General features: G+C 33.9%; 1 protein-coding gene across 6 annotated transcripts in view; it reads left to right on the forward strand.

Moving 5' to 3' along the window:
* Positions 1-10,108, forward strand: part of LOC107867972 (DEAD-box ATP-dependent RNA helicase FANCM) — a 49,389-nt gene extending 39,281 nt beyond the window's left edge. For 4 of the 6 annotated variants that reach the window (XM_047411993.1, XM_016714494.2, XM_047411991.1 and 1 more), the window contains 2 exons: positions 3,203-3,349; positions 9,307-10,108. In XM_047411993.1, coding sequence (XP_047267949.1) covers positions 3,203-3,349; positions 9,307-9,868 — 709 coding nt within the window. In that variant the 3' untranslated portion in view covers positions 9,869-10,108. Of the gene's footprint in view, positions 1-3,202; positions 3,350-9,306 lie in introns of those variants that run through there. The other 2 variants (XR_007055152.1, XM_047411992.1) reach the window with 2 other exon arrangements.
* The last annotated feature ends 9,337 nt before the right edge of the window (positions 10,109-19,445 follow it).

Here is a 19,445-nt window from a genome sequence, read left to right on the forward strand (position 1 = left end):
CAACAACTCACTGGAGATTTAATTCTATTTATACTCTAGAAGTTTCAGAATTTCTAGCAGGCTTTATACAAGGAGACAGTGACACGGAGACCTGATTTTAGTCTGCAAGGGAACTCAAGCATAAACAATGTGGAGCAGGAATGGTTACAAAGAAAATTTGAACAGGAAGAAGTTCTTGAATGTATCAAACTTTGTGCAAGTGAAAAAGGCATTAGGCCCTGATGATTTTCTGATGTGCTTCGACTAGTCTTTCTGAAATGTGATAAAACAAGACTTCATGAGGACTATGCAACATTTTTATGATTTTAAAGTGTTTGAAAAGAGTTTAAATGCTACTTATGTAACACTCATCCCTAAAAAGTAGGTTCCTCAGAATTAAGGGACTTTAGGCCCGTAATCTTCATTATCGGAGTTTATAAAATCATTGCCAACATTTTAGCTGAGAGAATGAAAAAGGCAGTAAGCAAGTTGGTAAACAAACACAGAGGACATTCATAAAGTGGAGGCATATCATGGATACTGTTCTCATAGCCAGTGGATGTGTGAAAGGGTTCTCAGGCAAGGTGATCCTCTTTCACCTTTTCTATTCATATTAGTCATGGAAGGACTTAATAGTATGATGAGGACTGCTATCATAATGGGGAGTTGAAGGGTTTCAAACTCAACAACAGGGCAGGTGAGAATTTGGAAATATGTCAACTTCTTTATGCAGATGATACTGTGATCTTCTGTGAGGCTTAAGCAAAACAAATTAGCTACGTTAGGGTGTTATTATCGACTTTTGAGGTAGTTTCTGGTTTGAGGGTGAACCAGAGGAAAACAACTTATTTCCTATTAAGGAAGTGACACAGATGTAGCGGTTGGCTTATATCTTGGGGTGTAGATTAAGCAACTGCCTACTGTATATTTGGGTAGGCATTTAGTCAATAAACAAAAGAACCTGAAGATATAGGATGGGATAATTGAAAAGACAACAAAAAAGCTATCCATGTGGAAATCCCAATATTTGTCACTAGGGGCCAAAGTCATTTTTATAAATGCAGTGTTAGATTCATTACCAACCTATGCAATGTTCTTATTTCCAATCCCCTCCAAAGTGATCAGGAAGCTAGTCAAATTGAGAAGGGACTTCTTGTGGTTTTGACGACATGGAAGGGAAGGGTATGCATTTAGTGAAGTGGTCAACTGCTTAGCTCAACAAGAATTCAGATGGTCTTGATATTAGAAATTTGAGGTTTCAGAGATATACTAGAGAAGATAAAACACTGTGAAAGGAGGTCATACATAATAAATATGGTAAAGCAGGCCATGGGTCCCCAATTCTGTCACTACATTATGGAGTTTCAGTTTGGAGGTCAATAAGGGCTCTTTGAACTAGATTCTCAGAGAATGTTAGCAGGAAGGTGGGCAATGGTCACAGAATTCTCTTCTGGAAAGATGAATGGAATGGCCAGGTGGCTTTGATGAACTCCGATCTTGCTGCTTTATTCCTGAGGCTACAGTGGTTGAAAGCTGGTCCAATACTAGATGGGAGATTCATTTTAGGAGATATTTGAATGATTGGGAAGTGGATAGATTGTCTCTTTTATTACATGAAGTAAGCAGCTTTAAAGGAACTTCAACTCCAGACGCATTCAATTGGAAGCATGCTACTGACGGGAAATTTTCTGTGAACAGATTATACCAAAAAGAGGTGAGGAAGCAGCCAGGAGGGGGAGCAAGACCATGGAAACAGATATGGAGAACTTGGGCATCAACTAAGCTTAAATGTTGTTCCTGATTGGTATAATCTGTTCACAAGGAAGGCTCTAAAGAAGGGGATCCCAAATAGTCTCTAGATTTTTCTTATGTAAGGAGGCAGAAGAGACTAATAGCCACTTGTTTTCACATTGTAAAATAACTTCACAGATCTGGTCACTATTCCTAATCCTCACAGAAACAAATTGGTCAATGCTAGAACATACTGTTGATCTTCTGTGGAGTTGGATTAGGAGAGGTGGAAGTAAAAGCCAAAAGAAATGGTGGAAAGCAATCCCAACATGCATATGGTGGACAGTGTGGAGAGAGAGGAATGGGAGATGTTTTGAGGAGAGATTTAATTCCATTCAGAAAGTGAAATGGAATTGTATTATTCCTTTCTTTTTTGGTGTAAAGAGGAACGTATAGATTAAGTTGAACATATATTTTAGGCTCCTTGTAATTCTTCTCTCTTTGGGTTTCCAGCATGTCCTGAATGCAGAGGAATACACCATTACCAGTTTAAAAAAGAAAAGGAAATTACGTATGTAAACAAAGATGAACCTGCTTGCAACAATGAAAAAGTGTAGTTCAGTGGTTTAGTGGGGTCAATGCCGTGGTAAGGGTCTGAGATCACCTCTACATAGGCGAAATTCTTTTGCACTTCACTTTGATTTTTGAAGTAATGACGACTTACACTAGACTTATCAACTAAAAAAATAAATAAATTAGAAAACTCTATTCCTAGACTTTTAGGAGTAGCAGATAGCTATCTAACGAAAAAGAGGACTACGAGATTTTCATGTTGTTTTCCTTTTAAATTTATTGTTTGCGAATTATCAGTTAATTTAAATTGCTATTTTACTTTAGGATATATATTTATAGCTTATAAATAGTACTACTGCTTATTTTACTTTTAGTTTAAATTCTTCTTTAACATATAAAGTTGTAAATCTTCTTTCTTTCTTCTTCAGTATACATGGAAGTTATGTTCGTCTGTTTTTACTTATTATTTGCTTTAAAAATTGTTTTTTTTTTTCATTATTTTATTTATGGTGTTTCAAATGGTGACATTAATTGTTATCTTTATAACCTAATTAAAAGAAAAGCTTAAATTGCACGAGAGGAAAATTTGATGTCTTATAAGTAGTTAAAACTTGATATATTTGTTTCTTTTTTGTTACTTATTTTGTTTTTCTGTGGCATGTTTGATGTACAAAATACAAGAATATGTGTAATTGTATAGTAAGAAACGATGTTATTTTGTCTAACTTTTTATTTTTTTATTAAATGGATACCACCTCAAAATGGCATTTCTCAAAGCTATTAGGGGAATATATACAATAATCCCTACTGTCCGACTATCATATTTGAGTTTCAGTGTTCATTTGACCCTGCTTGTTCAAAATCCTAGTTCGCCACCATCTCATCTTGATGTGTTTCTAAAGTAATGGTTCTTACACAGGGTGTCTTCAGAAGTTTCGGTATCTGATGATGAGGATAAGCAGGATTTCAGTTCATATGATGATAGTTTCATTGATGACAGGATAGATCCTACATCAGCAGATAGTCAAGTCGAGGCTGGTGAAGTTGACATGATAGCAGTTTATAGGTTTTTATTAAGTTCTCTTTATTCTTTTTTTTTTTTTACTTTTTTAAAGTTTCGCCCTTTCCTAGGCACTTAAGTATTAATTTTTTTGAAATTTAAGAGGTTAAATATCCACACTTCTATTTTGGAGGGAAAACTTTCCTATTTTGAACTAAAATAGTGGTCTACAAAAAGGAAAAAATGTAAGATTATTTTGGGATGGATGCATAATGGGACTAGGCGTCACATATAACTGATTCTCAAAATAGCTAACTTCAAGTAAATCAAAATTAAACAATCAGGTCAAGGTTGTTCGATGTATTCATCTTCTACCTGCATGGGACTAGCGTGTCGGCGATCTGGATTTGATCACAATTAGTTAGGATCAAGTTATTAATAATTTGTAGTTCTTGCTTTAGAATTAAGAAGAGTCTATAAGCACTGATCTGTTTCTGCTTCAAAATACTTTGAATGAGACAAACCACTTCGGTATGTGAAGTATAAAGTAATGTGGCGACGAACTTCTTGGCTGAAATTTATAATTTCTTATTTGGTGAGGCACTTTGTTTTATGTGGTTTCACCCTAATATGGTGGCTGTAGTGACGTAGTAAAAACCCCTTCCAATGCAAAGAAGAAAAAAGAAAATAAAGGAGTTAGACAAAAGTTAGGAATCTCTTATCAATAAGTGCTTCATTCAATTATCTCTAGTTAAATCTGTTTTTATTAGATGTGTGCTTTAGTTTAGTTATATTTTTTTTTCCTTTTCGAATCAACACGAAACCTATTAAATTACTATATGCAGGAATTCAACAATGCTTGTTGGTTTAGTGCTAAAAAGATGCAACATTTGTGGTCTATCTTGTTTTTTTGAACTTTACCAAGTTGAGACCCTTGTAATGTGAGAAACAACTGCTAGCCTCATACAACCTTTACTCTCTTAAAGAGCAGGAGGTTTAGCATCAACTCATTAAATGAATGTTCTTTCATTCACCACACAGACATTAGTCCTAATAAAACAAATTATATTATATGAACTGGATTAAAAAGGCCAGTCATCCTAAAATTCAAATTCATTTCTTGTTGCAAATATTCACTTGTAGCATACCATATTTCAATGGATTGACGTAATTCAAATCAACAATTTTTCTGCACAAAACAGTGAAAGAGAATGAACTATAACAAAGCTTCTCAAAATCTCACTCAAAAGGTGCTGAGTTGGAATCCCTTTCTAAGGATTCTTTTGTGAAGAGAAAATGGATTATGGGAGTGTGTGACTTAAACTATTGATTGGTGTGTAGATGTCTGCCTGCCACATCGGAACTCACAAAGAAATGTGTCTTGCATTAATGATACATCGAGACTCTTGGATTTCACGTCATAGCCCAGACTGAGCCTTCCTCCCTTGTGTCGTTCCTGAAGCGATCACTAATCTTTTCTTTTATAAAAAATGCATTTAACTGAACCAATACATGATTTTCCTTTAGTCTTTATAGGATCGAGTCTTATATTAAGTGATCTAGGAGTAGTATTATTACCCAATCCAAAAGGTTCTTACTGCTTAGTGTTTGATTACCAGAACCTGGCCTACAAAATGACATAAATTTCTTCTGCTTATGGAACCTCGGGCTATGTCGATGTTTCCATGATTTATTTGCTTGTGTTAATAAAAAATGGCTTTTGAGTTAATCGTTGCAATATTTATTGAATCGTCAATTAGGAACTCATACGTCAATTTGACATTCGCTATCATCAGCTTTCTTCCAGGATTGTTGTAGTTCAATAGCAATTTGTTGATGTACAAGATGAGAGAAGTGAGGTTACGTTGGTTCGGGCACGTGATGAGGAGGGGCTTGGATGCTCCAGTTCGGAGGTATGAGACACTGACTAGGATGGTTTTAGGCAGGGTAAAGGTAGGCCGAAGAAATATTGGAGGGAGGTGATTAAGGAATACTCGACCCTTGATAGAAAGGTGTGGAGGGCGCAAATTAGGGTGGAGGGTTAGTGGGTAGAAGTGCATCGGTAACAGTAGGGGAGAGTACTTTGTTTGTGTCTGGAGTTTCTTGTTCGTGGTGTTTGAGTGATTTCTATGATTTCAAATAGATAGTTTATAGTATTATTTTGTGGCTGTATTGTTTCTTGTATTAGCTAACAGTGTTAGTTTATTTTGCATACTGTATTAGTTTATTTGCATTTATGTTATGTTTGTTATACTGTTATCGGTCCTGAGCCGGGGGTCTATCGGAAACAACCTCTCTACTTCATCTAAGGTAATGGTATGGTCTGCGTACACTCTACCCTCCATAGATCCCACTATGTGGGAATACACTGAGTATGTTGTTGTATACTGATAACTAATTTGATTACTCTCACATTGATATCATTTGTATGTTCTCAATAAGAGTGAATACACAATAAGAAGTATAAAAAATGTCGATTTAACATAGCTAGGTCGAATTTTAGCACTAGAAAAATCATTCATATATCTGCTTAATGGAAAAGGATCATATCTACCTATTTACTTTGAGAAATTGCTTATATATACCTTTTGTTTGAGTTATCGGATTTAAATATCCTAACCGTTCAAATTTGGATCACAAATGCACCTCCACGTAATGGACCTCTTGGACCCACCTTTTAAATGGACACATGGAGTCATAGGTTGATACCCAATTATTGGCCAACCCATATCCAAAATTTTGAACCCATTAGCGATTTAAGCCATCTCCTTAAAAAATTGCAAAATTAGGGTTCTTCCACATTCTAAAATTGCTCTTTTCTTCTGACTCATTTGTGTTTTTTTCTTGAATAAGAAACACACCCCAATTAAGTAGGAATATTTATTATTTTCATTTGTTGTATTTCAATGTCACGACAAGTGGAAAATATATCCATCCATTTCTATCCTCATTTTATGATTTCTTTGAAATTCACACTTTACGCCACCTTTCATAGTGTCTTGGCTCATTTTTCCTCTTTTTTACCTTTTTCTAAAATTGCGCTCCGAGGAACAAAGTCTTCTGTTGCCATTTTCAAGTGGTCTTCCAAGAAAAAAATAGAGCAAATATAGGGAGAAATTCTTCTATGGAAAAATCATAACTCTTTTCACAATGCTAAGTTCAATACATACTGTTAGATTGGAGTAGGAACATGAATAGTATATAAAATCCTACTTGGAAAAGGATTATAATGTAGTGTCCTACCTTGAAAAGGATTGGGATGTATTATTTATAAATAGTGTCTCAGTGTAATAATGTAGAGACAACAATTCAATGGTTGCTGTTCGACATGGGCCTCTTTAGCAGTTGGACGTTAAGAATATTTTTCTCTATGGTGACTTTGAGGAGGAAGTTTATATGGAGTAACCATCTGGTTTAGTTGCTAGGGGGGAGTCTAATCTGGTGTATCGATTGTGGCAATCACTTTATGGTCTAAAATAGTCTCCTTGAGCCTGGATTGGAAAGTTCAGCATAATAGTTCAGGAGTTTGGCATGATTCATAGTGAAGCATCGTGTTTTATCAACATTCTGCTCCAAATCTATGTATTTATTTGGTGGTTTATGTTGATGATATTGTTATAATCGAAAATAATCAAGATGGTATCTTTAGTTTGAAACAACACCTCTTTTAGCATTTCCAATCTAAAGACCTAACAAAAGTATTTTCTAGGTATTGAAGTTGCTCAATCTAGATCAGGTATTGTTATTTCGCAACGCAAGTATGTCTTAGACATTCTTGAGGAGACACAAATGATGGGATGTAAACCCATTGACACTTCTATGGATTTGAATACTAAACTCGTGCCACTACACGGGGAGACATTCGTTGATCCTGGAAGATATAAGCGTCTGGTTGGTATGTTGAATTATCTCATAGTGATCGAGCCAGGCATTTCCTATCTTGGGACGTAGTTCGCATTTTGCGATATCTAAGTCAGCTTCATGTAAAAGATTACTCTTTGAGGATTGAGGTCATGAGCAGATCGTTAAGATATACAAACGTAAATTGGGCAGAATCACCTTGTGAGAGACATTATACATGGAGATATTCTGTTTTAGTAGGAGGTAATTTGGTGTCCAACAAAAGTAAGAAACAAAGTGTAGTTACTCGATCTAGTGCAAAAATAGAATATCGAGCATTGGCAGTAGCCACTTATGAGCTAGTTTGGATTAAATAGTTGTTAAGAGAACTAAAGTTTGAAGAAACCAGTCAAATGAAACTTGTGTGTGATAACCAAGCGGCTATTCATATCACATCAAATTAGGTATTTCATGAGAGGACTAGGCACATTGTGATTGATTGTCAATTTGTTAGAGAGAAGTACTTTCATGAGATATTGTTACAAAATTTGTAAAATTGAGTGATCATCCCGTAGATAGTTTCACCAGGTCCCGCACTCTCCTCGTATTAATTACATCTATAACAAGCTTGGTACATATGACCTATATGCACCAGCTTGAGTGAGAGTGTTAGAATTGGAGAAGGAACATGAATAGTATATAGAATCCTACTTGGAAAAGGCTTGTAATATAGTGTCCTATCTGAAAAAGGATTGGAATGTATTGTCTATCAGTAAGGTATTAGTGTAAAAATGTAATACAACGATTCAATAATATTATTCTCTTATATTTCTCACACATACCAAGATAAAGAAAATCAAAGAAAGAAAAGTTACATCACACAAACTTAGAAGAAACCTAATTTGCTTTTTCCAATGAAGGAGATAGCTCAAATGGCTAATGGATAAATAGGTTCAGAAATTAGTTATTGGTTGACAACCGGGTATCAACACATGGACTCCACATGTTCGTTTGGAGGTGGCTGGAGAGTTCCGTTAGGTGCGGGCAGTTGTGATTTGAAGTGCATTTAAATCCAATAATTCAAAAGAAGGGTAAATATAAACAATTTCTTAAGTGTAGGGGTAAAAGTAACATTTTTTCGTAAGCTTAATTGTATCCACTTTCGTGGTAACCAAAGAAAGGGAAAAGATCAATCTATTTCGGATGGCGCACATGGGTTTTGTCATTCATGCGAAGTGCTTTAAATGTTGTAAACACTATATATATATATATATATATATATATATATATATATATATATATATTACACTTTTTAAAGTATGGGGCAGAGTGGTTAGACAAGTTCTACAGAATGGTGGTCAGACCGGCTTTGTTGTATGGGACAGAGTGTTAGCATGTTAAGAAATCTCATATCAAAAAGATAAAGATGGCGGAGATGAGAATACTTCGGTAGGCTTGCGGGTGTACTAGGAAAGATAGGATTAGAAATGAGGTTGTTCGAGATAAGGCGAGAGTGACTTCGATGGATGCCACCATGAAGGAAGTGAGGTTGAGATGGTTCAGACATGTGATGAGGAGGGGCACGGATGCCCCAGTGTGGAGGTGTGAGATGTTGGCTAGGGAGGGATTCTGGCGAGGTAGAGGTAGACCGAAGAAATATTGGAAGGAGGTGATTAGACATGACATGGAGCAGCTTCAGTTTACCGAGGACATGACCCTAAATAGAAAGTTGTGGAGGAGGCGGATTTGGGTAGAAGATTAGTATTATTTTGGAATGTTGTATCGTTTGTTATATTACTTGGTGAATCTTGTCTATGGTATTATTGAGTGTGGTAATTTCTATTGTATCTTGTCCTTTTACTATTCCTTGTTTAGATTGTTTTGAACTGGGGGTTTATCGGAAACAACTTCTCTGTCTCACCTCTGAACCCTCCACAGACCCCACTTGGTGGGAATATATTGGGTATGCTGTTATATTTTGCAGCACTTTCTTGAATGTTATTGCGAATTGCTTCAGGAATGAGGGTGCTTGTTATTGACAATGTGCCAATTTTATGAGGGAGATAGATGTCCTTTCAGATATACTTTTATGTTAATTAAATTAGCATGTCAAGTCATAGATCAACTGATGATCATGACTTCATTCCCTTGGATTTTGGACCTAAGCCAATCTTTAATCACAGGCGTTCATTGCTCACTCAGTCACCAATTCTAAACCATTCAACTGCTCCTGATTCTGAGGTTCCAGCTAGCAGAGTCGATGAAAGCAAGAGCTCATCTGGAACAGCAGATTATCACACACCTCAAACTGACCCGAAGTCGACAACGAGAGATTCCTCATGTTTTCAGCGAAGTATTGATAAAATCTCACCAGAAGCCATGCCATGCTCAACTACTTTCTCTTTGAGAGAAAACGACAGCAATTTAGGGAGTCGGAAAAGAAAGTTGAGCTATTATCAAGCAACTTCACTGCCAGTTCTCAATTTACAAAATGAATTCTCTCGTCATTCTACAGCTTCTGGTGGAAACTTGCATCTTTTGGAAGAAGCAGCACAGAATGTAGTTGGTGATCCATTTGATGATGACCTGTTCTATGAAAGTATCGATTTTGATGCAGTGGAAGAAGAGGCTGCTAGAATGCTTAGAAACAAATCAGAGATCGTGGTTCAGAAGACAGTGACTTCAAGACCTATTACTCAAATTCCTGATGATGGAAACGCTCCTTCATTTGATCTGGGAATTTAATCTAGCTGTCTCAACTGTCAAGTTTTGTATCACAGCCTGAATGATCAGTTAGTAAATGAAAAAAATAATAATTTAATCTGTCCAGAATAGGATAGTTGTATTTATCATTTAATAGGTTACAGGAAAATCCATCTTGATGGAATTGAGGCGTATGTATCTGCTAGGAAAACATTTGATTTTTGCTGTATATAATTTCAAAATTTTTGTTTCACTAGTCCAATTGAAGTGTGGCTTTTGTTATTCCCCGTGTTTTCTCTTGATGTTTTGTTTTTCTTGTTTGTCGCAAGGAGCTTAATGTTTGAAGCACTTCTACATTGTTCCTGTTCTTTTCCCTTAATTAACAATCAAGTGGCTGCATTTTATTTAATTATATTTTATCAGATTTTTTTAGTCCGTTTTGTTTCCCCACCTTATGATTTTTGTATGGACTACATGTACTCGACCTAAACTTCATAAGTGCAAGATCAAAAACCTCATTAGACAACTCAACACCTCTTCTGCATTCCTTTTTACTGATTCAGGAGTACATTTGCTGATGCTTCTATTAGCAGTGGCTTCACTAGGAAATTTGTGCTAAAGACAATAGCATTAGTCAGCTAACAATGGCATAATCTCCTCCAATACTGTTAAGATTATAAATTGCTGATAGAATTTGGGGCATTGATTGTCCATTCAATCAACCTTTTACCAATGTCTACATCTTTCCTATGATTCATCAAATGGGTATATGTTGATTTACGAAGCTACTTAATGACCTGACATCCATTTTAAGTTTAGGAGCGGATATTAAAATCCACTATGCTTCAGATCATTTGCCACCACTGTGTGTTGGGTCTGGATTAAAAAAAAGGGTAACTTACATATAAAATTTCGATTATTTTGTTAATTACATTTTATTCCGATTTATGAAATGGTGATACATATGTTATACGGTGATACATATAAAAAATTGATACATTTGAAACTGACAAAGATATTTATTTAAGGAAATAATAAATTCTCTTTTATTCTGTGGAGCAATTCACGCATAATCAGTTATACAATGAAATCATAAGATTCAAAGATTTTTCCCTCATAATTTTTGTACCAATTGAAAGTCAAATAAATAAAAAGAAAGTGAGCACGTATTTCTTTTCTTTTTGTGGGCTTCCTCGTATTATTATTCTAAGGGTAACTTACATAAATTCTGAATCTTTAAGTGATATTACATAAAATTTCGATTATCTTATTAATTACATTTTATTTCGATTTTTGAAATAGTGATACATATGTTATAAGTTGATACATATAAAAAATGATACATTTGAAACTGACAAAGATATTTATTTAAGAAAATAATAGATTCTCTTTTATTCATTGTATTCTTTTATTTAAGGAAAGATATCTAATTTTTCTCTTTTTAGATTTAATTTAGGTGTTTTAATTATGTTTCTCTTTTTTAAAGAAATAATAGATTCTTTTTTATTCATTGTATTCTTTTATTTAAGGAAAAATATCTAATTTTTCTCTTTTTCTAGATTTAATTTAGGTGTTTTAATTATGTTTCTCTTTTTTCGTCTTTAGTTATGAAAGATACGTTTTTTCGTCTTTTTCCTCCTTTTTCGCCTTTAATTTTGTCTTTAATTTTAGTCTACATTTTTTAGATTTAATTTTAATTATGTTTCAATTATGCTTTTAGTCTTTTTTTTTAAAACTATTATTATTTTTGTTTCCTACACTGACTACACCATTACCTTTCATTAATAACATATGAATCACCCAATAATTGAAATAAATAATTATATCTACCATATAAATCACCATAATACCATATAACCATATATATGAATTCACCCAATAATTAAAATAACTAATTGTATCTACCATATGAATCACCATAATACCATATATATCACCCATTAATATCATATGAACCACCGAATAATTAAAATAAATAATTGTATCTATCATATGAATCACCATAATACCATATATATGAATCGCCCAATAATTGAAATAAATAATTGTATCTGTCATATGAATCACTATAATATAGTACCATATATATCACCCATTAATATCATATGAATAGCCCAATAATTCAAATAAATAATTGTATCTATCATATAAATCATCATAATACAATATGCCTGTTAAAATCATAAAAAATGTATCTACCATATGAATCACTATAATACCATATATATGAATCACCCAATAATTGAAATAAATAATTGTATCTACCATATGAATCACCCAATAATTAAAATAAATAATTGTATCTACCATATGAATCACCCAATAATTAAAATAAATAATTGTATCTACCATATGAATCACCATAATACAATATGTATCACCCGTTAAAATCATACAAAATATATCTATCATATGAATCACCATAATACCTATATAATGATATCATATTTATCATTCGTATAAATCGCTATTAAAAGAATAAACATGTATGAATAGCTAAATAAATTTATATATGTATCAATAGATTTTTTTTTTTTTTTTAAAAAAGGGAGAGATTTTAGGAGAGGAAAAAAAAAGGTGCATGTGTTAATGGAGGAGAAAAAATAGGAAGAAAGATGATTTAAGCATTAATGGAGGAGAAAAAATTAGGAAGGAAGATGATTTAATTGTTGATAATCAGGGTGATATTTTAGGGAAGGAAATCTTTGAAAAAAAAAATAGCTTGACTTAGTTAATGATGGAGTAAAAATAGAATGTGGGGTTTTATTGATATGTATCAAGAGTAAAGTTGAAAATTAAAATTTTATGTAAATTTTTAAAAAATAAGGGATATTAGATAATATAGTCTCTTAAGTATGAGATTTGTGTAATTTATTCTTATTCTAATTTGTTTCACGCCCTGTTGATAAGGAGAAAATAAGAAATAATTTCTTAGAAGACCAAAGGCAACTATAACTAAGTTTCCAGGAAATTAATTAGACTTTTTCTCTATTCTTTCCATTAAAATAAGGATAAATTACACAAATTCCAAACTTAAAGAGATTATATTATCTAATATTCTTTACTTTTTGTAAAATTTACATAAAATCTTGGAGGGTGATTTTTTTGATAGGCTGTTATGAGAATTTTCGATGATGAGAGGGTCATTTTTTAGTGGACCAGCGCTGATTCACCGGAACAATGAGCTCCGGTGATGGGGATGGCTACTTCGTTTTTAGATACAGTGTGAACAAAATGTATCACTCATTAATAACATATAAATCACCCAATAATTGAAATAAAATAATTGTATCTACCATATGAATTATCATAATACCATATATATCACTCATTAATATCATATAAATCACCCAATAATTAAATTAAATAACTGTATCTAACATATGAATTATCATAATACCATATATATCACTCATTAATATCATATGAATCACCCAATAATTAAATTAAATAACTGTATCTAACATATGAATCACCATACTACAATATGTATACCCATTAATATCATATGTATCACTCGTTAAAATCATATAAAATGTATCTATCGTATGAATCACCATAATACCTACCCATATAATGATATCATATTTATCGTTCAAATGAATCACCATTAAAAGAATAAACATGTATGAATAACTAAATAAATTTATATATGTATCAATAGATTTTTTTCCTTTTAAAAAAATGGGAGAGATTTTAGGAGAGGAAAAAAAGTTGCATGCGTTAATGGTGGAGAAAAATCAGAAAGGAAGATGATTTAAGCATTAATGGAGGAAAAAAAATCAGGAAGGAAGATTTAATTGATGATAATTAGGGAGATATTTTCGGGAAGAAAATCTTTGAAAAAAAATAGTTTGAATGAGTTAATGGATAAGTAAAAATAGGATGTGGAGTTTTGTTGATATGTATCAAGAGTAAAGTTGAAAATTGAAATTTTATGTAAATTTAAAAAAAGTAAGAGATATTGGGTTAACTTTAAAATTTGTGTAATTTATTCTAAAAATAATCTTCTGCATGAGCCCATTTTTATAAGTATACTCCTGTCAAAACTTTTAAAGCCCTGATTTATAGGTTTAATGGTGTGGATATAGTGAGAGCAGCCACTAAGAGAAATTTTTGGGCGAACCAGCCGTTTTCAAACTGAGTTTTCCAATATGTTAACTATTGGATTGTGCTAAAATTTGACCACGGGGTTGTTAACATCTTATTCCTTGATCTGAAATGTTGAAGATCAAATCTGTTGGTACATAAAGCATCTTTCAGGCCTGAGGCCACTAACATTTCTATTTTGGGTGATTCCTCTCAGTCTTCATTTTTTATTATTGCTTTTGTTATCATTACCTTCTCTTTTGCTTTAATGTTATCTCCATTTTGAACACCTTTTATACTCTCTTATTGATATAATGGAGATTTTTGGACCAGAGGTTCAATTGATTTTTCTCTTCTTATTGATGGGGGTGTTCACATAAAATTTTTGTGTGATTAATTGTCTTTGTGTTGTCATATTTCTCTTCTTGATTGTTATAATCGTTTCCCATTCTATTTTGTATTGTATTTGATCTTTTCTCTTGATTCAAATGGATCGGAAAAGATTTAGACTGATATTTGTTCCCACTACTTGTAATGGTAGTTCTTCACAGAAAATAAAAAAAAATATTGGAGTTTGTAGTTATATTTATTGGTAATAGGTATATTTGAATTATGGGAAAAATATGAGTAAAATGGTATGTTTAGATGATAGTAATTACCATAAGCAAAACAATCAAGATGGAAACAATTTACTGTGAAGGCGATTCACTTATTATCCATGCTTGCATCCAAAAAGTTGGAATCTATGTCTATCTATGATAAGCATTTGATATTTGAGCACCAACACTTTTATGTCTATATAAATCAATTTGTAGAAGACAATATTTGTAACAACATTGTTAATTATTTGTCAGAAAAATCATGTGGGTGCAAAGTATGTTAAAATGTATAAAACTGGGTGCAAAGTACGTTAAAATTTATAATACTGGATATCCGAGTTGAGTCCCCAATCTTACATGAGCATATTTTGAGCCTTCGTCCTGACTTTTTTATTTGTACATTTAGGGTTTATTCCCTTAATTGACAAGGTTATTTTGAACTTTTGTCTGTGGTACAATATGTCCCTGGTGTGGTACGGTGACACGATCCGACCTGGGATCTTGTCGTAATGGGCGTCCCAAGTTCGATCCGGACCGAAGACCACCCCTGTTACCCAACCCAACCTCCTGTCGCCTGCTCTGAGTTGACTGAATTTCGAACATATGACAAGATAGCGTAATTGTTCATATCAAGACTCTAGGATAGGTCTATAATCGAGATCGATCCAACCGAGTCCAACCGTCTGAACCTAATCAATAGCCAAACCAACCAAACCATAACCATATGAGTTCCATAATAATTATAAATAATTCCAAAATAAAAGAGGATGGAACAGTAAGAAATTTAGTCCTACGGTATCAGCCCCAATACCAATGTCGATACCAAGGCTGACACCAATATCGATTCCACCCATGCAAACCCATAGTAGTTCCACAAAAGCCACTAATCAAAATAATACCAAAATTTAGTTAGGACATGCCCCTAACCACATCCAAAACCACCATTAAAGCATATAAAAATATAATTAAAACATGGAAAAACCATAACCAAGCATTTATAACCAAAACCCCCAAATTATATTTGAAAATTCAAAATCATACAATAATCAAACCATGAAAACATTGAATAAAACCAGGCCTTTAGTGGAACTAACAATGAGGGAAGGGAACATGCCTTAATTGACAAAATTGATGGAGAGAAATCACCAACAAGATCCCCATATTAATCCTTAAAATAAAATCCTAGCCTTTCTTTACCCAAAAGCCTTAGAGAGAATTATTGAGTGTTTAAGAGAAGTTTTTAAGTATTAATTAATAGAATAATAGGGCAAATAACCTCCCAAGTGAGTTAAAAGTCATGGGGCCTTATTAGGTTAAGTGAAAAAATGTCCAGATTGCCTTTATTTAAATAACACCAAAATTTCATCAAAGGGATACGACTATCTATACCAGTTGTACCCTCCAATTCGAGTGGTAACCACCACTCGTACCCAAGGCCATCTTTCTTGGACCCAAGACTGTCCAAGGTACGACTCACCCTAACCCAAGTCGTATCCAAGTATACGACTAGTATCCAGATTCGTACCTTTGACAGAATAAAATATAAAGAGGATTGAACACTGTCCACCATATGAGTCCATAGTACGACTCGTACCCTATCTTACGACTCATGGTGAGCCACTCGTACTCAAATCCAACTCAGTCTACCAAGTCTAAGATTAAGTGAAGCAACTAAACAAATCGTATCTATCAATATGACTCGTACCACCCAAATCGTACCCATTCTAGAAACCAAATGCAACCCATCAACCAACACCGATCAGCATACGACTAACCCATACCACTCATATCCCAGTATACGAGTCGTTTCCCCTAGTTGTATCCTATCCAGAGACCAGAAATTCAAAAAATTTTCTAAGGTCCAGAAACCTAGGGTGTTTCATAAGGCTATGTCGTTATTATTTATGCAATTCCATCGTTCTATCTTTTAAACTCGAGAATTTCATTTTCCTTTTCAAGCCAAAAATGGTTTGAGGTGGCATCTTCTTTGGCCATGGGTTTAAAAACATTATCTTCAATATTGATGATAATTTGGACCTCAGATGGTTGGATCGGTTTGTTGTGGTGCATACTTCTGACCTTATTCCTGTCTCACCGACCTTTCCACGAATCTTGATAGAAAACTTATAAGTTTCTTTTTTTTTTTTTTGTGGATGTTTTTTTTGCTATTGACTTCTTATCGTCCTTGATTTTTTTCATTTATAGCAAAGATATGGCTTGCACCTTTATTCCTAGTTTCACTGGCGGGATTTAATGTATTCCAAATCTTTCTCCACCACCTGTTCAAATGTGAAAGTCTATGACTCTGACTAATGAATAGATGGCAAAAAACCATGGTATTTTATGGTCTGATCTTGGTATTTCATCGTCATCTCAGCAATCCCTTAACCGAGTTATTTGTTGTATACATGTTTTTTCGTTAAAAGACCCTTCATGATGTCGCAATCCCCACTCACTATTGAGCTTGATGAAGGAGTTTTGCCTTTCAACTGAAGTGATCCAAACTTTCCATAGATCTTTCGAGTCCTAGTGACCCATCAAAGAAGCACAAATCTAAGAATACTAGTTCCATGAAGAAAGCTAGAGGGCCATAAGCGAGAGTTTTAGATCGAATGCTCTAGAAGTTCGTTCTCACATCTTTGACAAGGGAGGGTTTTTTTTATCATTGAAGTAGCCAATAGTAAGGATGAAAATTCTCCATGAATTGATGATAACCTGATGATCGTATCACCTAGTGCTCTTAATAAGGTAAGGTTTTTTATTGTCTCTTGTGTGCTCCAATGTTCTCATTCTTATGCATGCCATCCCTATTTCCACTTTTTAGGCTTATGAAATAAGTTCAATAATGCTATTAAGATACGAGATTGAGAAGGGGAATGATGACATCTAACTAGATGCTTCAAGATCAAAAGTGGTGACCTTAGAGTTCCAGTTGATCAAATCCATTAGGCTAAGAAGAATCCATGTTTTTGAAATACATCATTGTTGGGTGATTAATTAGGCCAAGGATTTTGTAGTGGTCTGTGAGCAACAAACTTTTGAGCTTAAGACAAGGCTAGCCAAATTGATGCCTAAAGAACTCAAACTTGCTGCCAAAACAAGGCTTTGTAGATCAAGGTTACTCATCAAGAAAGTTAACAAGTCATTTATGTGATGAGATTAATCTGCTCGTTAGTAGGATTTAGGTATTCATGGGGAGGTGAATGACCTTGAAGCCTAACTTAGTATCTTTATTATTTGCAAGAGAGATCTTGCAGTTCATATTCCTCGATCCCAGCATGCAGAAATGCTTTGAGAAAATAATTATCTATAGAATTTGATGCTTCGGGTGATGTTTACAACATGGATCAAGTTAGTGCCCGGAATCAAGACCACAAAGACAATTTGAAGTGAGGATTTGACCTAGATGAGGAACTTAGGAAGATTCGAGTCATCAAGGTTAAAGCTCTAGTATCTTTGGAGACCTATGGCACTATGTTAAGTACTACTATGAGCAGTTCTAAATCTGAAAACCTGGACAAGGTTGAAGATGAGTAAACATCAAGTTCTCCTATTCCAACTTCTTGCACTCCACCCCACTCACTAGTTATTTCGACTATAACATCAGACAAACTAGTTATTCATCCTTCTCATAGAATACATCCAACAACCATCCATCTCGATTTATGAAATTCCTTAAGAAAACCCTTCGCTCCTCCATTCAATTTTTTTTTAATCATGTATAATGTAAAATTACTTTCTTTTTTATTCTTTTTTGTTTGAATATATGTGCCTAGTTTAATTTTCTCAGTGTTTCCATCAACGACTTATCTTTTCTCAATTTTTATTGTCATTGTTTGATGAGTTGAAAAATACACTCATATCTGAAAAAATCAGCAATATATTTTGTATTGCTATGATTAAGGGTGGCTTACACCGGATAAGAGAAATATTTTGTTGCCTCATGGATTGTTTCCTAATCTCTGAGTTATAATAGAGTTCTTGAGTACATCCATATATATCAATGTCAATCATGAGTTTTAAGTATTCATCTAACCCTTATTTAGAGAAACAAGGAATGATCATCGTGTTTCCCACAAAGAATGGCCTTTTTTTTACTTGGTGCTTTTGAGGAGGAAGTTTTGACCTCACTATTAGGCAGAAGGTTCTCTTTGAAACTTTATCAATTAAGCTCAAGGATTGCTTCATGTAAGAATGGTGGTAGCATTGTAAAATATGAGCCAGCGGGTTGTATCTCATAAAGTCACAATCCAAAAATAGAGTACGCGATGATACATTTCATATCTGCTGGTATAGGTAAGCCTATCCCAACCCAAATTCAACTATCAAAGTAATTAGAAGCGGAAGAAGAAGAAGAAAACAATCCCAAATGATATAGAAATGAAAGTATAATCTCAAGATAATCCTAGGTCTGGTTAGCACTAGTACCAGCCTCTATTATAAAATAATATCAATAATCTAAAGTATCTTAAATACAGATAAAGCATAAGATAAAAGAAGAGAGATATTGTAACAACCCGAAATCACTTTTCGGGACGTCACATGGTGCTTAAGGCTACAAGTAGCCCCAAGCTAACCCCTTGAGCCTGTTTCTACTAATAACACTCATTTCAAGATGTAATAATTCAAACACTAGCATAGTCATATCATATAAAAGGAAATACGGAGAAAATATTCGGTCCAAACGACCACAATACTGGAAATCTCAATATAACCACAATCTGATAACTAGTCTGACAAAGACTTTACTAATCCATGAACTAGAGAGCCATTGGAACAGGTCCCTAACTGACTCGAAATGAACTGGAAATAACAACATAGTCTCTCAAAATATGGAAATGTCTGAATATAGGTCCTCGAACCATAAGGACTCACCACTGTTGGAATGTAGATAGAGGTACTCGAAAATACTGATGAGGTTGGGACTGAGC

This window comes from Capsicum annuum, chromosome 4, assembly GCF_002878395.1.
Source record: "Capsicum annuum cultivar UCD-10X-F1 chromosome 4, UCD10Xv1.1, whole genome shotgun sequence".
NCBI classification, from domain to species: Eukaryota; Viridiplantae; Streptophyta; class Magnoliopsida; order Solanales; family Solanaceae; genus Capsicum; species Capsicum annuum.